This window comes from Theobroma umbraticum, unplaced genomic scaffold (genome assembly GCF_002168275.2).
Source record: "Theobroma umbraticum cultivar Fairchild unplaced genomic scaffold, ASM216827v3 scaffold_50.0, whole genome shotgun sequence".
Taxonomy (NCBI): Eukaryota; Viridiplantae; Streptophyta; class Magnoliopsida; order Malvales; family Malvaceae; genus Theobroma; species Theobroma umbraticum.
The window spans coordinates 4,917,005-4,940,987 of NW_018397261.1; the positions used below are offsets into that span (position 1 = coordinate 4,917,005).

The following is a 23,983-nucleotide window of genomic DNA, read 5'->3' on the forward strand; positions in this document are numbered from 1 at the left end:
AAAACCTGAAACCCAAAAAGGCGCTAGGGTTTAAGGGTTAAGTCTTTAAAGCTGGACTTCTGCTCTTCAGTTCTTCTTAGTTCTTACCGTTGTAGCGTCATAAAACGGCTACGGCTTCAGATCGTTTCTCTTTCTTCACTTTTTCTTGCGTTTCAAGAATCCTCGAATCTCTTCCCGCTCTTGCTTTTTCTTTGATCGTTGAAGTTAGGAATGGCGAGTTCAATAGCTTCGCAGTTACAGGCGATTAAATCGTTTATTCAAGCCGACTCTGAACCTCAAAAGCGACCTTTCACTCGCCCTTCCATTTTGTTTAACGCTAAAGAAGCCGCTGACATCGACATCGACACTATTCTGAACATTGCGTTGTCAGGTCAGTTCCCATTTTTTCCAAACCTCAATTTCCAGAGAAAATTTCTGTTTGGTTCTTCATTTGTTAATTTTTTTTTTCGTTTCATGTTGTTTTTAGGGCTAGAGGTTCTAGTAGGTGTCGACGACAGATTTAGGAACTACAAGAATGATTTGTTCAGTCGCAAGAGTAAAGAATTGGATAGAGAATTAATGGGAGTAGACGATAATAATCAAATTAATGCTTCAATAAGTTCGTATTTGCGGTTACTCTCAGGGCATCTTCAACTTCCTGCATCTCTGAAAACACTTGAGTACTTGATACGTCGATACAAGTAAGTAATTTAATTAGTTAACTTTTGAGACGTTACTGGTTGTTATTTTTTTGTGACCTTACTGGTTGTTATTGGAATGTTGATGTTGTGTCAAATTTCTTTTTCACTTTGATAATGTTAATGTGAGTGTATTTTCAGGATTCATGTTTACAATATTGAGGACTTGGTCTTATGTGTCTTGCCATACCATGACACACACGCTTTTGTTCGTATAGTTCAGTTAATCAACACAGGGTAAGGAAAGCATGAAGATTCTTTTCCAGTTCTCATGTATACATATTTGTAAATGCTGCTTTACTGTTCTTGATTGGTACAGGAATAGTAAATGGAAATTTTTGGACGGTGTTAAAGTGTCTGGTGCACCACCTCCTAGGGCTGTTATAGTGCAACAATGTATTCGAGATATGGGGGTTCTGGAGGCCTTGTGCAATTATGTGAGTCATTGCTCTATAATTTATGGGTTATCCAGTTGCTATCTCCCAGTGAGTCTCATATGAATTATTGTTTGCTGCAGGCATCTGCAACGAAGAAGTTTCAGGCTTCAAGACCTGTGATTAGCTTTTGCACTGCAGTTATTATTGAGGTTTTGGGTTCTGTTACAACTATTGACACTGACACTGTGAAGAGAATCCATCCATTTGTAGCTTCTGGTCTCCAAACTGGTACAGAAGGAGGTTCTGATCACAAGGTGAGTTTAAAGTCATAGGTCTAATTGTTTGAAAATTTGTTTTCATTAATTATATTGCTTGTAATATTTTGTTTTATGGATTCTTTGTACAGCATTTAGAATGCTGATTGCAATGTGCAATTAGTATCAATTATATTTATTTCCTTTATGTAGGCTGGTGCTTTGATGATTGTTGGGTTACTAGCAAATAAAGTAGCATTGTCTCCCAAACTTGTAAATAGTTTGATTCGATCAGTTGCTGAGGTAGCTAGGGAAGACGTGAAAGAGTCAACTGACTTGCAATGGTTTCGGTTGTCACTTATGGCTTTAATAAGTCTTGTTCAGGTACTAGCATCCTACTGTTTTTTTGTAATTTGCAAGAAGCAATTTCATCCTAAAATTCTATCATTTATGAATTTATTATTATTTTTTCAAATTTATTATTATTTTTTCATTCTCTATTGATGGTGTTTTGGCATTTTTCATTTGAGGTTTACATGCATATCTCTTGTGAATTGATTTCCATATTTTTCTACCGTGATTACATGATTCACAAGGGAGGCTTGGTTTCACTCTCATCATTTTGTATGTTTCAACAGTTGATGCATATAATGAACAATTACTGTTGCTTTTGTCATGATGCACGTTTTCGTAAAACTATATTGGTTTGATCCAAATTTACATTTGATGGGTCTTATGTCTATATTGTGTCTGCTAGATTATTAATTTTAGAAAGTTCTTAAAACTTTTTCTTCTTTATTTTGTAAAGTGCTTTCTTTTGATAGATCAACTCATATGATTAAAGGGTTGCTTTCGAGGAATAGGCGCTTGGTGTGCCTTGTTACACAATGATTCTATGTGAAGAGTCTCTCAATTGAAGAATTTTGTCATCCTTGCAGTAAATGTTTGGTTCTATGTTGCAAGCATTATCTTGTTTCTATTTTTCTTACTGTAGTTTATGTAAATTTTGTAGTCACAATCTATTGATACATTCCCAAAGAAGGCTTTGGAAATTTTAAGGGATATCAGGTAACTCCTTATTTGTCTAAACATTTTTTGGAGCTATCTAATGCAATACTGCATGTGTATCATGACCTGTTGTATTTTCTAACTGACCTTTTTTGCATGCTTTAAAAGGGATATTGCTGGGATTCTTCTGGAACTATCTAAAGATTTTAATATTGATAGATTCCTCACTATTCTGTTGGAAGCTCTGATCAATCAAAGGTGTGAAGCTGATTATTTTTTTCTACTGGTTATACTTCATGGCGTGCTCACTGCTTCTAACTGGTTGTTGTCTTTTGCAGTTCTTCTGATGACTCATATCTTCTTGCTTTAATATCAGTAATAGATACAGTTCCTCTGATGAATTTAGTGGATCATATTGTCTCAAAGATTCTACTATGCTGCATGAAATTATCAGAGAAGTATGGAAATTCGGCATCCTCTGAATCAGGTTTGTCTAATTTGTTAGCTTTTTCATTTCAAATTCACATTTTGCTTCACAGATGTACATGGTTCTATTTATTTACTATGATATTTTTATTTTTTCTACATTTGAACATTGTAAGTTTACTGTCAATTGCAGGCACAAATGTGTTTTTTTTTTAAAATAATTGTGCATATCTTTTGAACTACTTGATTTTACAGCTACATTTAGTACGAGCATCACTACTAAATTATTTTGTATTTCTGACTTATCTCTGAACTATTTGGCAGGAACCTGGGCTAAGAAAATTTTGGCTGCTATTCATAAGAATTATCCATCTCAATTTCATGGAGCAGTTCACAAGTTCCTAGAGGTATGTTAAATTATTACTCTATCTGTATTGTTGCTTCTCTTTATCCATCTCATGCTTCTGGTCTTATGTTTATGTCCTGTCTTCTACTAGGATACCAAAGTACAATCCAAGAAAGAGGACACAGTGTGTGAGTTCTTGAGTAAAATATTGGATGGGAATTTGGATTTGTCCATGGTTGTCCCAGAGTCCAAAATATGGTTTGCATCACACCATCCAAAGGTATTATGTACTACCACCTTATTAGGATACTATTGTTTTTGGCACTTCTTCCTTTTTAATATATGTTCAAGACTTCTTATGATTTGGTGCTGTGACATAGCCTGAGATACGGCGTGCTACATTTTCAGGGCTTAACCGATCCGCTATCCTGAAACTTAGGTCTCTTGATCCGCAGGTAATTCATGTGCACTTATATGTAATTTTTTTTTGATTTATCTGTACTGTAAATTATTTAGTTCTTCAAGCCCTTAGTTTCATTTGGGAATGTCGTGTTTGGTGCTTGTATAACTCACTCTTTCTCCTTTATTTGATGTTGGTGTTTAATCATTATTACTGTCTTATTAGAATGATTGGAAGGAAATATATTGTCTCTTTTGCATTTTTTTCCCATGTAAATTATGTGCACGTCAGAATATCTCATTTCTTGGCTGATAAGTTTGTTCCCTTCTTCTTGTGTCAGAGGTTTGTAACCATTAAAGATGTCATACTGCGCCAGCTTCATGATGATGATTTAACTGTTGTTCAAGCTGCTCTTTCTCTGGATTGGTTCACTGAAATGATAAGTCCTTTAGAACTTCTTGAAGCATTGCATCATGTGCTTAAAAGATGTCTAAGCTTTCTGACATCAGGTGAGCATGAAGCATTTTGAAATCTTCACTGCCACCACTCTAGCCTCTAAACCCTTTAAAAGAAACACAAAAAGTATAAATTCTCGACTGATTGATTCCTATTTTCCAAAGTTGCATTTATTGCCAAAAATTAACGGTGCAAAGAGAAAAAAAAAAAAACCTAGATGCTTGTGCTGAAGGAATTTATAATCCTTGTTAGGACTTAGTAGCATCAAGTCAATGATTTTGATGTATTCCATTTTAGAGTTAATTTGTTTTAGATTTGCTGATATTGGTATATGCTGGGTGCTCTATGGTTGACCTAAGCAAATTCTCAGGTGTAAAAAATTGGAGGAAACTCTTGAAATGGAAGTTTTGAGTAGAATCCTCCAATAGAAGTCCCAAAGTTTTATCGATCTTGCTCTTGAATTAAATGAGAAGTTATGATAAATTAGAAAGCAGTGGCAGAACAGTTTGCTAATAGTTTTTGCCTATTGGTTGGAAATTGTTCAATTAAATTTATACCATACCCAGAGTTTATACTCCCAGGCTTGCATGAGCTTCATTTCCTTTTATGCTTTCCATTTTCAGGTTCATCAGTTAATTCTACTTTATCTTTTGACGTTGCTGTATCATTTCTAAAGATTGCGGTCTTCAGCTTCCATGATCAGATAGATTATTTGAAAGAAGTTGCTTCCATGATATTCCCACTGCTACTAATTCTGCCAGAGGTGCTTAAATCACATGACTTCTTGAGTTGCCATATTGGCACTAATTAAGCTACGTTTCTGTTTTTATTGATGTTTCATTAATTTATTTTTATACAGACTCAGAGGTTGAGTTTAAAGGTTTTGGAATTAGCCAAGGAAATAAAGTGGCCATTTTTCCAGACTCTTGCTGCCGTGTCTGGCGAGGATGTGGTGAATTTTCTTTTTCTCTTCTTCTTTTTCCTTTTAAAAGGTGGTTTTCTGTTTTGGTATTCAGGCTTTCTTTGTGGCTTTAGTGTGGATGGTAGCTTGTCATAATTATAATAATAATTAAAGGTTTGTGAATACATGAAATGCTAGGCTGAATGCTTTGAATTATAAAATTATGTGAAAACATAGGCCTTTTGGCTGTAAGAGTATTCTTGGCTCCCATGTTTTCGTGTTATTGTAATTTGTAAAAATTCAGCCCTGGATTTTCTGTTCTTTACTTGGATGTCGACTGAAAGGACTTGAGTGTTGCTAAATGTGAAGGTCTAGTTAGATTGTCCTTTTGGGGTGGAGAAGGATGAAAATAGGAAATGAAATTTGCCAATAAGAGTTACAAAAGACATGTAATACTGTTCTAGGAAATTTTGTAATCTACTTTGAAGGCGTCTTAATTGATTACTTTCTGTGTCTGTCAACTCTATGATTTCTTCTTGTGGTTCCTAAATGCAGCTCTTCTAGAGCATGGGGTAGATGAGAAGGATTGGTGGGAAAGGATGCTCCGACTTGGTGTATGATTTTTTATTTGCATAGCTAATTATGGTGAATGAATAAACTTAAGAGACATTGCCGTCCCTCCCTTCTTCTTTCTTTAAGCGCTAGTTCAATCTGGATAACATGATTAGTTTGTACCTTCAGGATTCTGCAGATATAACAGAGCTGCTAAAATGTTACCACTGTGTATAAGATTTTTTAAGTCTTCAGCTTAACCCTGTCTAGTAGCCTGATATGCAGATAACTTTGAAGTTTGTGGAGAAAAAGAAAATACAAATTGGCTGGTGAAATTGAGTACTAAGTCTTGGATTTGTTTTATTTTTGGTCATTTCATCTCTTTTGACTTGAATGTGAATTTCGAAAGCTGCAGCAATCCCCCTCTAGTGCCCTGTAAAGATATTCTAATACTATGTAAAATCAAGATATCTTTTGGCCTTTGGGGATTAATAACTGCTGTCAAAATTTTAGGGGGATTAGTGACAATTAGGTGAAAGCCTAAGGTGGTAGAGTATTGTTGACCATAGTCTTCTTGTTCTTGCCTTCAACTTTTAACTATTAATTGTAGTTGTTTACTCATTGCTTTTCTGTGAGCTGAATAACTTTGAAATTGGAAAAGTTGCAGAAATTGCTTTCTGGATCTTCTGCTGATGTGGAGCCTGTTAGCAGATTTGAAAAGAAAATGCAGAAGCGTGGAAGCATATCTACAGTTAATATTGAAATTGTTGGAAGTTTATCAGAAGCATTCTTGATGAACCCTCATGAGTACTTGCCTTGGCTTACCAGGAGTTGCAGTGATCTTAAGTCATCAAAGACTCTTTGCCTTTTGGTTCTGATGCAGTCATTTTCTATGTCAAAAAACAGTATGTGTCTTTATTGTTTAATAGAATGCAGTCTTGTGGTTTTCTGCTGTTCTACAAAATATTTTTATTTTGACTTATTACGGATGATTTAATGTGCTAATTTTTACCTTTTTCTATGTCCTTACATTTTTATGCAATCCCAAGCCTGGAAATTTCTTGCTAAGGGATTATTTTTAATTAAATTGTAAGTGCCATTTATTCTCAAATTTGCATGGTTGGCATGGTCTGAGCAACAGGTTTCCTGAGCCCTTCATACTGAATTGAAATTAATATTGTACTAATGTAAATTTTTTCACTCACTGATCCCTTCTTGTTAGTGGGTGTTTTTTTTTTTCTCTTTCTTTTGATAGTGCTGTTATGTGCTACTGGAATATGTGTTAGCTTTTTGTTGGTGGTTTAATATAAAATTGATTTGATTGTGAAGAAATGTTGTTTGTCTATCTTATTGAATTATTTGCTTGATATCTTATTGTAATCTCCCTGACTTTTTCTTCTGCCCTGCTATTGGTTTTTACGCCTATAATTTGAGTTTGTTCTGTATGTTTTCATCTATTAGATGGCAAATTTTTGGTGCTTTTCGAAGCTTGCTTTCCAGTTTTGAAGTCTGAGTGGGAAGCTTTTGGGTCTGTAGTTGACACTTCTCTACAAGAGGTTAAAAAGCAATTTCGCTGTTTCTTTTTTCATGTTAAATGGCTATTATGTTCTTGTTCTCATTATTCTATATTGGCAACTTTTGTATTGACAGTTCAATGAAGAGATGCTTGATTGGGATTGCAGAAAGTTCCTAGACCAGCTGTTTGTTGCTGATATTGATTCTCTAAACACATATATTCTTATATGCTTATTCTGGAGGTTACTTGAGGCATTTATTTCAGCATCCTCTACTGAAGTCTTTTTGGTTGGTGATGCTATTCCTTTTTCTTATTTTCTATGCTGCTTTGGTGGTTGCATCATCGTTACTTATTTTTTCCTCTCTTTTAGGATGATAATGAGAAGGCTATTAACCGAGTTCAGGATTTCTTCATCTTCGTTGCGGTCTCTAATTTAAAGTTTGCATTCAAGAAACACCTTCGAGATCTTGTTGAGAAACATCTTCATGATTTTCTTACAAAGTGCAAGATTTCACCAGTTCGATTTCTGTCTAGCTTTTTTACAGTAGAAGGTGCTTTTCTGGCTTTCCTTTTTCTGTTTGTCCTATTTTATTTACTTTTTCTTTTTCAATTTTAAGGGCTGACACACAAATTATACCTTCCTCAATTGGGATGTTGATCAATGGGATTGGATCAAAATGATCGCACTTTGATTTTCAATCAGAGCCTAGACCAGAAAACAAGGAATCTGGCTTGGTTGCTTAAATGAAGCAGTCTCCCTTTAAGTTAAGAGAGAAGGACAATAAGTTAATTTAATTGATGATCAAGAGCTGAAGTGTTTTTAACAATGCTGTTATAGCTGGTACTTCAAAAGCTACATTCATAAAACTGTCATGATAATATAATTCTTAACCAATTCAATATGTAAATTCCAACCATCCAAAGTAACATTCTAAAGTGAATCCAACAAGACATAAATCTCTGATTAATGTGCCATGACTCAAGTTTTGAAAAGCTGCTTATTTATCGATTGTACCTGACTGAACGATGGATATGCTGGTTGAAATGTCATTGTTTTGCTGAGGGATCGATTAGCAGTTGCTTAGTCTTATACCAGATTTGATCTTGCAGATGTTCCCTTTGCAGTTCAAGCAGAGAGTCTTCACTGTTTCGCATTTCTTTGCTCTCAGCTAGATGATAGACTACCATTTGAACTGTTGGCTGAATTTCCTTCACTTCTTGTTCCACTTGCCAGTGAGAATCAGGTTTCACAATTTTTCAATTTTTAATGTTGTGTTAGCAGTTCTTTAGATTTGTTTTTGGTGTTCATGATGTCTCCATTTTGAGCTCTTCATTTGGTGAGGTGTATAAAGATGTGCAATGCTGTTGTCAGGCTACTAGGATTGCTGCCATGGACTGTATTGAAAAGTTACATAAATTGTGGTGTCAAGTTGACTTTTCTAGCAAGAAAAATGGTATGATGTATGATATGCTTGTTTCATATGGTTGTTTGTTTGTGTTTGTATATAACTATAACTGGAATTGCTTAATAACAGGAAACACTGCAATTTGGAGCCATTTTCTTGATGAACTTTTGGGCTTGATGGTTCAACAAAGGAGGCTTCTATTGTCAGATAAAAATTTCCTCCCTTCTTTTCTGACATGTTTGCTTAGCTCATCCTGTGATAGCATTCTAGTGTCTCCAAACATTGAGCAGAGGTATGGACATGTTTTATTTCTTTTCACCGCCCTTCAGCCATAACTATTACTGGTTCTTTCTAATCACTTTAAATAGCTACACTTGTTTGCTAAAAATTTTACTCCTTTAGGTTTTTGCTGCCTTTGACTTGTGCAATGGAATAATTAGCAGTTTGCCATTTTAAGTGTAGTTTGCAATTGCCAGATATCATCGCACCTATCTTTTATGAATGCTGTTAGACAGAATACTACAATAATTCATGAAATTGGGTATTCTGTTGTCTTTAGCTGATGTACATAATATGTTTTTCTTAATTTGTGTTTGGGGTGCACCACACTTAAGATATAGTCATTGTCATTGATATTGGTTTGCTAAATTGTTTATTCATGCAGTACTGTTTTCAATTAAGATGTTAACTCTTTCTTCCTGCCAACATTTAATTTCAGATTTAATCAATCTACAAAGGAAAAGATTCTTGCTTTCATATTGAGTTCTGCCCTAAAGCTTTCTGGATCTGGCAAGGTTTGCCCTTTTTTTCTTTTTTTTTGTTTATTTTCCTTTCCCTTCCTTTTTAAGTGAGTTTATTATCCTGGGGATTCTTGTTATTTTCATGTGCAAAGAAGGGATAATGTCTGGAAAATTGTTGAATGAGTTGATCTTGTGGGCAGCTGAAGGTTCTATCTTTGCTCAAAGGATTAGGCAACACAATTCTGCATGTTAAAGAAGTTGAGTCATTGTTATCCCTGCTTCTGAGAAAACACAGCCAATACCATTTAGACCTGGAAAAGTCATCCCCAAAATTGTCAGAAATTGAAATCAGGATCCTCTGCTTGCTTTTGGAGGTAAGATTTTATAGTTGTTTTGTGTTTGTGTGGCTTTAAAATAAGCATGCTTTTCTCTCTCTCTCTTTCCTCTCTTTTAGTAAACCATAAGCATGCTTTTTAATCATGCTCATAGCTGTTTGATGGTGATTTTATTCTCTGCTTTTCCTAGATTTGTGTTATGCTGTCATCGTCTCTCGGTGGACAAATTTCTGAAGATTATGTGTTAAAGGCATTGCAAGTGAGAACCTGCATGCAACTTCTATCTATATACTTGAATTTTGGGTCTTCAATGCTAAGCATTTATTTTTCTGTTTTTACTTTCAGTTGGATTTTAAGTCTCCAGAAGACCCTGCCATAATAGAACCCTGTGTTACAGTTTTGCAAAAGCTAAGCAATCAATTCTACAGTGGCTTGACAACTGAGGCACAGGTTATTCTTATCAACTTTTATTATATCTTCTGGAATGCTTTACTCTAAATTTCAACGTTTTACCTAAGTTGATGGATAGCTGAAATAGGATGCTTAAAAGGAAAAAGACAAACATCTGTGTTCCTATAAATTTTATATTATAGTAAGACGAACCTCAAGGATCATATTATGTGTCAGGTGAAAGTGTTACACCAGATGTTAGATTGACAAGCTGAGATAGGGAAAAACAGTGGGTGCTATGCATTCTGATCATTGTTGGATAAAGCTAGATTGTATCCAGATCCTTGTTGGGGATTTTCTTTTTATTCAAATAACATTTTAAATCTGTTTGGTACAATTAATTACAGATAATCCAGTATACCAAATATGCATATTTTATTTTGGATCTTTCTCTGGTTTGAAAATGATATTCTTGTACATGTTACCTGTTGATTTTTGCCCCTTCTGTTGTTTTATGAGTTCTAGGGTAGATGGTTGTTGTTGATTTATTTATATAGAGTGGATGGTCATTGTCTATCTACTATACGCTTGTTGTCAATCTATTTGCATGATGGCTGATGGTTGTCATTGATCAATTCAATTCAATATGAACCTAATATGTAAAGTCCATCATGGGTGAATGGTTTTTCATTAATTTTCTTTTATCTGTTTGATCAGGGTCATCTGTTCCGACAGCTAATACTTTTGTTTCACAATAGTAATGGTGACATTCGAAGTGCAACCAGAGATGCTTTGCTGCGTTTAAATGTTTGTTTCTCTCTCTTACTCCCTCCTGCATTTAAACATTAATATGATTCTCTTTTGATGAGTTATGTTATTATTTCTTGAATCTTATTTATTGTTAGTGCAAGCATGTTTCCTTATCTGCTATAGTTAGCATTTTGTTGATTTTGAAGGTGTGAAAAAAAAAAGGACAAACTAGTACTAAATTCTACTTTGATTGTTAAAATTATATATGAAAGAGATTTCTTGAACTTCTCTATAGTTTTGTCCTTTGCATGAGAACTTTTCTATATTATGTGCAATGACTTCTTGGTTTTGCATGGGTAACTATCAATAGTTTAGTGGTAAAGGGCCCCAAACAAATATGATGAGCTGTGTGTAGTTCTGGTTGTTTGAGAGGTTTGGGTTAAAATATCATGTAATTTGAAACTTGTTATGACCACCAAAGTAAGTGTGAGATAAATTTGTTATGTTTCCTTTGTGTATTAGCTTCCCTAAGTTCGTCTTGAAGTTATTCTGTTTTATAAAGGCAATGTTCTGATAAGTGACTGCGCTCTTGTGGATGTCATAGATTGCTTCCTCTACAGTAAGTCAGATGCTTGATGTTGTTCTGAAAGAGGATCCGCTTATAACTAGTTCAGCACATGGAAAGAAGAAAAAGAAATTAGCTGGAAATCTAAAGGCCGGTTATCGTTGTGATATAGTTTCTAAAGGAGAATGGGCTCTCTCTTTTCTTAGCTCCCTTCTTGATGTGTTGCTTCTGAAGAAAGACATAGCAAACAGGTCTGCATTTATAAGTGATACTTCCTCTATTTATTTGTGATGCTTTTTTGTTTCTGGATAAATTTCTGTGAAATTTGTCTAATTAAGCCCTGTCATTTTCATTCTCCCCAAGGAAACTAACTGTGTTTTGTTAAATGTTTTAGGCAGGTTCTCGTGGGTCCCTTATTTACTCTTCTTGGAAAAATTTTCTCTGATGAATGGGGACATGGTGCTCTCACTCAAGATGAAAGGTTGATACAAACTTCTGGTGTGTCTCAGACAATGTCTAGTGCAATTTGTTACATTCAGCAGACATTATTGTTAATTTTGGACGATATTTTTGCTTCATTCATTAATGCAAATAGTCCCCTAAAGGTATGAATCCTGTCATGGAGTTGAATGTTTTATAACATGCCATTATGTCTGATGCCCCTTGCTAGTTTCATTTTTTCTTAATTGATTTTATGTAACATCTCTGTCATGGCAGGCTGGCATAATAAATAAAATTGATATCAAAATGCTGGTTGATTGCGCTCGTTTGACAGAGGATGGAGTAACCCGTAACCATGTTTTTACACTGTTATCCTCAGTGGCGAAGTTAGTTCCAAATAGAATATTGGAGCACATATTTGATATACTTACTGTCATTGGAGAATCAGCAGTTTCACAGGTTTATTAAACTATCTGCTGGCTTTATATGTATTAGACTGCTTTAATTTGTCAATTTTCTCCTAAAAAATATGGTATTTTTTGTTAATTTTTTCAGAAGAGATCCCGGATAATTTCTTGAAAGCAATTGGAAAAAAAAAATTGGATCTTTTTTCCCTTACATCAATTTAAACTCACTTCGTTTTAGATATATATCAATACAAAGCTTTAAAACTTGTTTTGCACTCAGAAGTAATTGTTGATTTTTTATTTACTAATTACTCTGATTTTGAACAACTGTCTACAGATTGATAGCCATTCACAACGTGTGTTTGAAGATCTTATATCTGCTATTGTACCATGTTGGCTGTCTATGACCAACAATACAGAAAAATTACTTGAGGTAGTTTTATCATAAACATTTCCAGCTCTTATATATTGTTGGATGTGGTTGTTTCTATTTGAGTTCTCTAATTTGGCTTGTTCAGATTTTTATAAATATATTGCCTGGAGTGGCTGAGCATAGAAGGCTGTCAATTATTATATTCCTCTTGAGGTATCATCGAGACTTGATTATTTCAGTTGGTTTTTCAGTGTTTCCTTAAATTAACACTTTTTTCTGCAGGATTTTAGGGGAGGCTGATAGTTTGGCCTCATTGCTTGTCCTCCTTTTCCGTTCGTTAGTTTCAAGAAAAGGACTATCTTGCCTTAATGCTACACACGCTTCAGATAGATTTTCTGCAGAGAAAGAGTGGGAGTATGCCTTTGCAGTGCAAATATGTGGACAGTATTCATCCCTGATATGGGTTCCTTCTCTTGTAATGGTTCTTCAATTGATAGGACAGAGTGATCTCTCTCAAGAACTGGTTATGCAATTGTTGTTTGCCATGGATTTTGTTTTGCACAAATTGCAAGACCCAGAATTTGCATTGAAGCTTGAATCAAGGGAGAGTTCAGATAGCATCCAGGTCAAAGCCATATGCTTTTTAGAATTTCTCATGCTTTATTATTAGACAAATGTGGCAGGTGGGACGTGAGTGTGTTGCAACCCGGTCTTTATTTGTGTGCATTTATAATGATAAAGTTCCCTAATTTTATTCTTTTTGTACTTTGGAAAATAATAGGATTATTTTGTTCTTGATTTTTGATAAATTTGCATGACACTATTTGGTATAAGTTCAGCAATTCTATGCGTCTAATTGCATGACTTGTGGGTAAAGGGAAGTAGGGGCATTTGGAGCCATGCTGATACAGTGCTAGGCTCGAGCTAAACCATCTACTTGACCTCAAGCATGGCTCCATAGTGAACAAGTTGAGCTCAAGTATTAATCCAGTAAAGGTCAAGCAGCTTACTAGTAGCTTGGTTTTTACAACTTTTGACTGAAGCTCATATTTTAAGAACCTCTTTCCAACAACTTAATGCTAGAATATTTAGGCTTGCTAGCCCTGCTCCTTTGACATGCATTTATGGTAGGTAAGGTCTTGCACAAACATTTTCCTCTTCACAACTTCGAATCTATGTAATATGATAGTTCCTATTGAAGTTGGAGGAATCTACTGTGGAATGCTTCATTATTTAGTTTGGTTGTGCCCATTCCTGATCTCTTTCCTTATTTTCTCTACTCTTATGTTGCGGAACTTTAAACCTGTCATCATTTTAAGCTTTTATGGGTGAAATTGTTGTTGGGCTGGCCAATTTTGGCTAACTGTATTTGTTTTAATTTGTCATTTTATACTTAATAGTAGTCAGCGGCATCATATTCATAGGAATCCTTCTTTTACTTATAGCAGAGAAAACTTGGAGAACTTATGGAGCAGGTTGTCTCTCTCTTACAAGTTGTTGATGCAAGAAGAAAACAAATTGGCATTCCAGTTGCAACTTGGAAAGACTTTAAGGTATGCGTGGATGCTATCTTGAAGACTATTACAATGACTATGATCCCTTCCACATGCTTTGAATGCATCACCAAATTACTTGGCAATGTGGATGGCACTGTGAGAAAGAAGGTATATGGTTACTCACTCTTTCAGATTCTTTCTTATTGGTGTCCTATGCCATATTTGAACTTTTGCATCTATCTTTTTCTTTCCATTAAAATGTGGATTAAGGATTATTGGGGCTGAGATTTGCCATATTGGGGCTGAGATTTGCCACATTGTGGAGTTCAAATTTGTGTTTCATACCTAAATTTTGTAAAATTAGGATGTGCCAATGTTACAGTCTACCACCATTGGGCTGGTTGTTTTGTGTCATGTTTATAAAGTACTAGATATCTAATGATGAGCCTATTGTTTAACAAATAAAGTTGTACTTGCAAACAGGCTCTTGGGATATTATGTGAAACAGTGAAGGACCATGGCTCAGTTAAATCAAAGCGCAAGGAGAAAAGAGAACTGGACCTAAATTCAAATACCTTTGAGCTCCATTTGGATGATACTTCTCTGGAATTTTTTCAGAAGATGTGTGCAGAAATTGTTCAGATAGTTGATGATTCTATTGAAAAATCAAATGCTTCGTTGAAACTGGCTGCAATTTCAACACTGGAAATCCTGGCACAAAGGTTTTCTTCTAATCATTCAGTCTTCAGCATGTGCCTCGCATCAGTCACAAAAGGCATTAGTTCAGAGAACTTGGCTGTCTCATCAAGCTGCCTTAAGACCACTGCTGCTTTGCTTAATGTGCTTGGACCAAGGGCACTGGCTGAGCTTCCCTGTATAATGGAAAATGTTCTAAAGAAGTCTCGTGAAATTTCTGTGAGTTCTGAATTAAAAAGCAAGACTGATGAAAATAGCTCCATTTTGCTGTCTATTCTTGTCACTTTGGAGGCAGTTGTTGACAAGCTTGGTGGCTTTTTAAACCCATATCTTGGAGATATCATAGAACTTATGGTACTTAATCCTGCATATGTGTCAGGATCAGATCCGAAGCTAAAATTGAAAGCTGATTTAGTGCGGAAGCTCCTTACTGATAAGATCCCTGTAAGTCTTCTAATTAGTTATTATTTCTGGGAACCTTTACACTTTTTCAGTGGGCTAATTCTATCATATTTACTGTGATTCTTGTTGCCAGGTTCGACTTACACTGCAGCCTTTGCTAAAGACATACTCGGGTGTTGTTAAATCTGGAGATTCAAGCTTGGTGATTGCTTTTGAAATGTTAGCAAACCTAGTTAGTAAAATGGACAGGGCATCAGTTAGTGGTTACTATGGAAAGATTTTTGACCAGTGCATGCTTGCTCTTGATCTACGCCGGCAGCACCCTGTTTCAGTTCAGACTGTTGATGTGGTAGAAAAAAGTGTCATCAATGCATTAGTTTCTCTTACGATGAAACTTACAGAGAATATGTTTAAACCTCTTTTTGCCAAGAGTATTGAGTGGGCTGAGGCAGAGGTTGAAGATGTTGCTGGTAGTGGAAGCCCAAATATAGATAGAGCTATATCATTCTATAGCCTGGTAAATACACTTGTGGAGAATCATAGGTGAGATTTCTTTCTTATTTATATTTGGTGCAGAGTTATACATAGCTTTTGCATTTTTTTGCTAAGTGGTGTGTGATTCACTGTTCTCTTCCTCAATTTTAGTCCCCAAAGATTTGCTTTCAAATTCATTTTGTCACCTACATTATATATCTATACTTTGTCCATTGAAGGTTTATGGCTTGTGGTCCTAGATCAGTCCAACATTTTCATAATGTACAGGGATGTATGAATGTCAAAATTTCAAATTTGATTGAGGAGCTTTCTAAGCTGCAGCTATGGTCGTATCATGCGTTGCGCTATGTGTCATAACAATGTTGCATTTGTATTTCTTTTGTTGCTAAGATAATTTGGCATTTTTGTTTTGAATTCACTTGTTATATCTTTATCCCTTCTTTTAATGTAGGTTTTTAGTTGAATTTTATGTTCTTCTTCCAAAATGCAGGTCACTCTTTGTCCCCTACTTCAAATACTTGGTCAAGGGTTGTGTACAGCTGCTGAGTGATTTTGGAGTTTTTAAAGCTTCTAATTTAGTTCAGAAGAAAAAGAAAGCCAAGATTCAGGACGGGAATTTGGGAAACCACATGTTATCACTTAAAAGCTGGCATCTTAGGGCATTGATCTTATCATCACTGCAAAAATGTTTTCTCCATGACACTGGGAGGCTGAAGTTTCTTGACTCATCTAATTTTCAGGCTAGTGAATATTATTTTCTGAGCTGCAAATTTTCTAGTGCATGGAGTTAGTTCTAATTAAGCATGCATCATAGCTATTTAATTCTTCTTTAAATTGGAATGGAACCCAGGATATATATATATATATATATACATATATACATATATTTTCAATTTCACATTTAGGTGACACTTGGAGCAGCAGACATTGACATTGTCTTTATTGCTTGTACTGGGACTTCATTGAATTATTTCTTCAGTACTGGTTGAAGTGGTTTGTGATATCATAAGAATGTCACACTGTTTGGATGCCCTGCAATTTCTATATTGTATATATGCAGTCTTGTCAAACCTTTCATCTATTTATTGAGCATCTACATCATTGCTAGAAGTCATGAAATAGCTCTCTACTTGTTATCAAGAGTCTTTTAGTTTGTTTAACATCTCACCAGAAAACCATGGGCAATAAATGGCTGTTAAATGGCCTACCAGAATTCTTACGGTCACAGTAGCATGTTCTGTTTCTGGTTGCTTTAATTGATGAAATATTTGGATGCATATGCAGGTTCTATTGAAACCCATTGTTTCTCAGCTTGTCATTGAGCCACCGACTTCAATTGAAGAACATCCAGATACACCATCAGTGAAGGAAGTAGACGACTTGTTAGTTGGTTGCATTGGTCAGATGGCTGTTACTGCTGGAACTGACCTCCTGTGGAAGCCCCTGAACCACGAGGTGATTTTCTGTCTATGGTCTTTTTTTTTTTTTTTTGAAAGGCTGAAATTTTATTATTACAAAAATCTCCAAATGGAGACTTACAGAGAGCAAAGTCAAAAAGTGACTTGCTTGAAAACAAAACGAATTCCCAACAGCTTGATAAGCCTTCAGACATCAATCATACCAAAAAAGATAACAAAGAAATCAAAACCAATATAGGCTTGCCCTTACTAATCTGGGACACTAAGACCGTAAAAATGGATCACCAGCATTAGTGTAGCCAGAATCAGAATAAAGATGGCAGGTGTAGGGAAGGTTAGCATTATGATTAACAAAGTAAACATTGTGGTTGGCTTCTCTCACCACCCCTGCTTTTGCAAGTCCGTCAGCTACCATGTTGGCTTCGTGCCTGACGTGGCAGAAAGAGATGCTTGTGCTGTTGTGTAAGTGGGCTTCGATTGCATTTGAAATGAATTTCATGCGCCATGGAACTTTGCTGTGATCACTCACCCAGCTTATGGCATTGATGGAATTGCTTTCCACTTGCAATTGATGAGTTGTGGCCCACGGGGAACAGAGGAAAAAGATAATACCTTGTTGAATGGCTTTGAACTCTGCGAAGTTGGAGTCTTCAACACCTATGTGATGAGAGAAAGTCCCCCTTATAAATCCTAGGTGGTCTCTGAGTACTCCCCCTATGCCAGCTGGGCCAGGCTTCCCTCTAGCTGCTCCGTCAGTGTCTATGGTCTTTGAGTGGAAGGTTTCACCTTTTGAGCTTGGAATTGCTGTCTCTGTCAATATTTAAATCCATGCAAAGTATTGATCCTAATTTTGCTCAAACATGCATATAATTTTGGTTTATTAATTTATTCCTGACAACATATCCAGTATTTTTAATAGATTGTCATGTAATCCTTGTCTTCATGGAACTTGCTGCTAAGTTTAGTTCTATAATGCAGTTCTTTTTTTTTTTTTTCTTAAGTTGACCCATGTATTTAAAAATACTTCAGGTGTTGATGCAAACACGTAGTGAGAAGATGCGAGCTCGAGTTTTGGGCCTGAGGATAGTTAAGCAGTTTCTGGATAATCTGAAAGAAGAATATTTAGTACTCCTGGCTGAAACCATCCCCTTTCTGGCGGAACTGCTGGAGGATGTGGAGTTACCTGTTAAATCTTTGGCACAAGATATTCTCAAGGAGATGGAGACGATGAGCGGTGAAAGCCTTCGTGAATACCTGTGATGCTTGTATACCAGTGACAGATACTGCTTTTTCTAGTGGCAAGACATACACCACACATCATCTGGGAAAGCGACCGGATGAAAGGATTGATTGCTAAATCCAGTGAGTTTCTTTTCAACAGAAAGTGTAAATTTTAGGTTTAAAAGTTAAGAGGAGGTTTAGGTCAAACAATGGGTCTAACCTTCAATTTTTTAATCAATGTGTTTTGTCGCCGCCAAATTTTGTATGCCTTTGGCCGGCTTTACATATATCTAGTTGTAAAATTTTGCCTGGTGTAATGTACAAAATCTTAATATATTGCTGCTAGCGCTGAGCTGAAGAATGCAATGTTTTCACTTTTTGACCATTTTATCTGCACCAAAATTCTACCTTTAACAAATAATTGATTAAGAGAAAGGAAAGATGATACTCGCACTTACACGACCACTGCCACTTTTAGCTTCTCTTTTTTGGCCGGTTTGAAGAAAGTTGTTTTTAACTGCGTATATATGTATAATCGCCAAGGTTAAGATGATGAAAAATATTAATGCTACTAATATTTATATAGAATTAAAAATTTTAAAAAATATGGTTTAAAGGGTTTAAAATTAAAGTTTTATGATAAAAGAAGTAGTATCTAAAAGAATTGGTAGAAGTAAAATATTTTTGTTACTGTGGTAACTATCTTAATAGGAAATCTCACTTTTGCTTAGCTGACGTGGATGAATCTAGCGTTTTTTTCATTGAGATCGTCTGATGCGGTAATATGCACCGCAAGATTTACTAAATTTGCCATTCTGCTGTCGTCCGGATGGGAAGAAGAAGGGTTTAGGGCTTTGAAAGCTGAAGCAACAAACAAACTTTCACAAAAGTCCATTGGTCATTGAAGAAATCCATATTTCGTCGGAAAAAGAAAATGCTACCTCGATGGAACAGAGCTTTGGCGCATCTCTCAAAGCTGCGCTCATTAAACTCCATTGAACTGGGGAAAGATTTTAGTATGATTGGTCGCCAGAGCTATGCAGCTGTAGCGCCTGCTGCCCCTGATTCCCCCGACAAATCTTTTCCTACCAGATCAACGGTAATTTGTTTCTTTCAAAGCTACCCATTTCGAGTTTAAACGAATAAAACTCTGCCTGATGATCCGGGTTGTTGTTTTGGAACAGGTAAATTTGGATAAAATGTTTTGGTCTAAGCCTTGTTCATTGGCTTTGGCCCCAGACTCTCCCCTCAGAGTGGAAGACCCTAAGTATGAGGGCATTAAGCTTATTATTCTCAAGATGATGCTCTTCTATAGTAAACAAAGCAAGTCTATTCGAGGGGCAAATGTGATATACCGGCGCGTCCTTTCACAAGTTGATGAACCTGCTATATATGAAGGTCTGTCGTCTGCTATATTTATGTATTTATTTAATTTTTGTTAAATTTCATAATTTTGCTTTCTCGACTGTCATATTAGCATTGGCTTCATGAGTGATATAAATTAAAACCCATATCTTTCTTGGTTCAGTATTTAACTTGGAGAAGACCTTCAAAATGACATTTTCTCTGCTTGTACTTCATATGTGGCTCTGCTTACGCCGCTTAAAAGCAGAAGGAAAAGACGGTGTTGAATTAGGACAGCACCTTTATGAGATCTACAATCATGATGTTGAGCTTAGAGTATCTAAAGCTGGGGTATGTCATCAGTGTAGGAGTTATTTCAATGTGGATAGCATGCTATCGATGAAGATACCATTTTGAAGCTTTATCATGTATTTATTTGGTTAGAATAGTCATTTGCAGCTAGTTTATCATCATTGGAATGGCAGGTTAACTTACTTTTGACAAAGTGGATGAAAGAATTGGAGAAGATATTCTATGGAAACATTGTTGCCTATGATGCTGCATTGCTTCCAGAGGCTAAACAGGAGGAGCTAACAGACATCATATGGCGGTAAGATCTTTATCAGAACTTGATCTGGCAGTTGTTTAAAATTTTTGACAATAGTCTTCAATGCAACTTGTTACTAATTCTATGCTCCTGCAATGAGTTTCAGTTTTATTTAATAGTTGATATGCCTACTATTAGAACGTTACTAGTGGGATGAAATTTGTTATATTGAAACCTGGTTTTTTGCATTCAGCTCAAACTTTGTTTTGATTAATCATGGCCTCCTGGGCCAGTTTGGCTGGAGCTGAAAGTTATAGCAGTTCTCACCTCTGCTTAAGCTTAACATAACCCAATGTTACTTGCATCACCATTTGGGAGGCATCTTGGCCAATGCAATTGCTCCTCATTTTCAACATTGGTTTGACATTTTGCAGGAATGTCTTTTCTGATGATGGAACATCTAAACCAGATGCTGCTGCATTACGTACAGTCCAGGTATGTTCTCATCTTTTCTTTTGTTGTTGTAATTAATAGTGATGTAAGTTGTGGTGTTGGTTCATTTTACTTCTGAAGTATTTTCTTTAGTTTCTTTTGAAATAGAAGCAATGCCAGTATATTTAAATTTCTACATGCTGGAGAAGAGTCATTATGGTCATTTAGCATAATGTGAAATACAGTATGAGCAACCATAAGTTTATCTCTAGAGTTGTTCTGACTTGGATGCTTATCTTGTCTGCCATTGTGGTCTATATCCGTGGGTTAAGAGAGTCAGAAATTTTCCTCTGAATTATCATTTATCAAATTCCCCCCACACTCTCCCTAGTTTTATTATGTGGAGTTGAAAGGATAGCATGACTGAGTCTTTACACTTTTGTCTGCAGGCAATGGCAAGGTATGTTCGTCGTGAAGTCACTTGCCTCTCTTTAACTGGTAGGTTATGTTTTGTCTATCCAACTAACTCATAAATGGTGGTTGTTTGTTTTGGTTATTTAATGGGCACGTGGAGTTCTGATTTTTGAAAATGATCCAGTAGATATCATTGAATCCAACGCCTCATGCTAACCTAAATTTTGGCATTTGATATGCAGATAAGGAAGCCATGTTTTCTGGGAACTTCATTTTCACCTCATTGGAAAACAGCTCACCTGATCCTATGAGAAGGTAGAAAGTGTTCCCACTTTCTGATGTGAGGATTCAAGTTTCCAAGAATTGCTTCTACTTAGGCAAAAGGGAGGGGAAGAGAGGGAAACAAAATTAAAAGAATGAAATAATGGTCGCTCATGCTAATCTATGCTGGTAAAGTCTTCATATCACAGTTAAACTATTTTGCCAGCGTTTAATTATTTCATTACAGCAAGAGGGTTTTTGAGCAAGAAATTGATGTATTCATTTGTGGCATTAATTGCAGATTATGCAACAAAATGTGATTGTAATACAGTTAATATTTAATAGTAATTATTTTTTCTATTCCAAAATGTAGTTGATTTCTGTATTTGGGGTAAAAACAAAATATAATACAATTCTTGCTTCTGTTTTTTTAATCTAAATTAGTTTTTGTTATTTGTACCTCGCACATGGATAATTTAAGATGTAAACATTATAATTTTTTTATTAAAATTTTAATTTTTAATAATAAAGAACGATCGTATAATGAAAATAATTTTTTATTGTTAAACCATATTGCATAGTTAATTATTATATTAAACAAATAAAGCTATATCTAGTTCCTTTAATTTAGGTGGTTGGTTTTCTGTTAAAATTAGCCAATGGAGTACTTAAATCTAAGTTTGAGAAGTTTTCTTTTGGATATATCCATTCAGTATATGTCTTATTTTCTTTATTTTTTTTAGTTAGAATTTTAAATTTTTCTTTACTATTTTAAGTTAGTTTATGAAATTTTCTATGTTGTGCTTCTGGCTTATGCTATGTTTCTTTTTATATCTTCCAACATAATCTATATGTATATATATATATATATATATATATATATATATATATAGCTAAACAAGAAATTCACTAAGAAAATAACTGCTGCATAATACTCTGTTTTTCGTAAAGGGTTTACCCTGTTCTGCTAATGAAATGATACTAATTTTCAAAAGAAACAAAAAAATAACTATACTTGTAATTAATTGAAACGGTAGATTTTTTTTTTTTTTGCTCATTATAATATTTGAATGGGAATTTTGAAACACAATCTAGAAAAGTGGGAATTTTGACAGTTCCAACTGTTTGTTTGGGATGGAGAAGGGCTGCTAAGTTTTTTAATTTTATATGGAAAATTTATATGATTAGATCTTACTACAAACAAAATTAGAGCCACAAATTCTAGATTGTCCTTCGTACGAATCGATATAAATAACGTTGTGCTTGATAGAGCATTGACTAGAGAAAAACGAAGCCCACAACCAGAATGTCAAGTCTCAAGCGTACTTGGGAATCATCTGCACCTGTCTTACCCTGCAATCTTCCTGCAAAGAAGAGAACTGAAACAAAAGAAGTTGAACAATATATATATATATATGGATGCACTCTAGAACAAGTCCAAACAGAAAGAAATCACAAGACCTTGCTCTCAAATTTCCCAACCAAAATGCTTTCCACTAAGAGAAGCAGGGCATCCTCTTCAAATTCTTATCAACTTTTGTCATCATCATCTGCTGATTTGATAGCCAGCGATGATAACATCTTGACTCTAATCCTTCTCTGCCTACCTTTAAAATGCCTCCTCAAATTCAAGACCGTATCCAAACACTGGCTTTGTCTCATCCCAAATACGATGGTAGAACTATCTCGGGCCTCTTTGTGCGCCGTCTTTCAGGTCAAACTAAAGCAGAATATGACTTTATAAATCTTGCTCCCAAACCCTCTCGTGCTCCCTTTCAGCCTCTCACTTTTGTTGACGACCCATCAGGGATCAGAATCCTGCAATCTTGTAACGGCCTCTTGTTATGTTGTAGCTTTCCTGCTAATCGTCCAGAGACAACTTATTACATTTACAATCCTACTACAAAGCAATACACAGTACTTCCTGGACTAAGTCCAGTACCACGTGGCAGGTCTTCGAGGAATACTTTTGGTGTCAGTTTAGCTTTCGATCCTTCAAAGTCACCTCATTACAAAGTGATTTGCATCAGGAATTGCGATTCTGATTTACCGGATCATTACCAGATAGAGATTTACCCATCGAGAACCGGGCCCTGGAGGCCTTCCGGTTGTCCTTTCGCAGCACCAATCAATGTACAATTCAAAATGGTGTTTTCTGGAACGGTGCAATTCACTGGCTTAGTGACTGGGGAGATTCACTCTGCTTTGATGTCGAGGAAGAGCGAATCAGAGATTTGCCAATGCCCCACGTCATTGGAGATGTGCGGCTATATAGATATTTTGGACAATCAGGGAGCCATTTGCATCTTATTGAAGTCTCTGGGTCGGACACTTTACAGTTTGATGTGTATGAGATGGAGAGAGACTACTCTGGCTTGTTTGTGAAATACCAAGTTGATCTTAATCCAATTGCAGCAGCAATTCCTGAGATGGCTAGGGACGATGTTGATCCGGTAGACTTGCATTCTTATGCATTTTCAATACTCAGTGCTGTTCAGGAAGAAACTGATGAGGACTCATTTTTGGTGCCGCACTTACCCAACAAAGCCATACGGTACAATTTCAAGGATGGTAGTTTCAGTAAGCTTCATGATTTTGCTCCTCCTCGTACTAGAGTTGGGGATGACGGTTCACTGGAATTTGACTGTTATGATGCTTATCAATTCACTGAGAGCTTTGCTTGCGTCTGACCATATAATCTATGTTGGAAAAGTTTTGGAGTCCAATTATCGTTTTCTACAAGTTTTTCTGCGTGTTTGTTGTGGCTCCATATCTTGGAAAATGTAACCAGTAACTGGGGTTTGATTAGTAAAAGTTCTTTTTCAATTGAAAGCTGGCGCATCTGAAATATCTGAGTCACTTGACATGAAAGTGCTCGTGAATTTCAGAGCCAATAGCCAGGTTTCCCTTCAAACCAGGGCGCCGACCCGAGGTCTA

At 35.8% G+C, this 23,983-nt stretch overlaps 3 protein-coding genes across 5 annotated transcripts; all 3 read left to right on the forward strand.

The window, feature by feature from the left end:
• Positions 1-41: 41 nt before the first annotated feature.
• Positions 42-18,433, forward strand: LOC110417554 (ARM repeat superfamily protein). 3 transcript variants are annotated; one of them, XM_021429947.1, is made up of 39 exons: positions 42-370; positions 467-680; positions 819-914; positions 997-1,114; positions 1,195-1,368; positions 1,522-1,692; positions 2,321-2,376; positions 2,485-2,574; positions 2,655-2,803; positions 3,067-3,149; positions 3,240-3,368; positions 3,469-3,543; positions 3,829-3,997; positions 4,568-4,707; positions 4,804-4,896; positions 6,059-6,302; positions 6,859-6,953; positions 7,048-7,200; positions 7,284-7,464; positions 8,024-8,157; positions 8,286-8,367; positions 8,449-8,611; positions 9,038-9,113; positions 9,260-9,433; positions 9,585-9,653; positions 9,740-9,844; positions 10,502-10,591; positions 11,139-11,350; positions 11,494-11,704; positions 11,817-11,999; positions 12,285-12,380; positions 12,466-12,533; positions 12,603-12,945; positions 13,766-13,984; positions 14,300-14,956; positions 15,048-15,457; positions 15,900-16,149; positions 16,694-16,864; positions 17,857-18,433. In XM_021429947.1, the coding sequence occupies exons 1-39, from the start codon at positions 211-213 to the stop codon at positions 18,085-18,087; spliced, it is 6,534 nt and encodes a 2,177-aa protein (XP_021285622.1). In that variant the 5' UTR covers positions 42-210; the 3' UTR covers positions 18,088-18,433. The 3 variants fall into 3 exon arrangements, with proteins under 3 accessions (XP_021285622.1, XP_021285623.1, XP_021285625.1); XM_021429948.1 differs by having other exon boundaries at positions 13,769-13,984; XM_021429950.1 differs by having other exon boundaries at positions 6,065-6,302.
• A 422-nt stretch (positions 18,434-18,855) lies between these two features.
• On the forward strand, positions 18,856-21,414 carry LOC110418385 (ubiquinol-cytochrome C chaperone family protein). The gene is made up of 7 exons (XM_021431098.1): positions 18,856-19,147; positions 19,233-19,446; positions 19,577-19,743; positions 19,878-20,002; positions 20,374-20,434; positions 20,821-20,869; positions 21,028-21,414. The coding sequence occupies exons 1-7, from the start codon at positions 18,983-18,985 to the stop codon at positions 21,102-21,104; spliced, it is 858 nt and encodes a 285-aa protein (XP_021286773.1). The 5' UTR covers positions 18,856-18,982; the 3' UTR covers positions 21,105-21,414.
• Positions 21,415-22,242: 828 nt separating this feature from the next.
• LOC110418602 (F-box protein At5g07610-like) lies at positions 22,243-23,736 on the forward strand. The gene is given in 3 exon segments (XM_021431380.2): positions 22,243-22,719; positions 22,722-23,189; positions 23,192-23,736. Coding segments are annotated over 3 exon segments (1,380 nt in total). The 5' UTR covers positions 22,243-22,352.
• Positions 23,737-23,983: the final 247 nt, after the last annotated feature.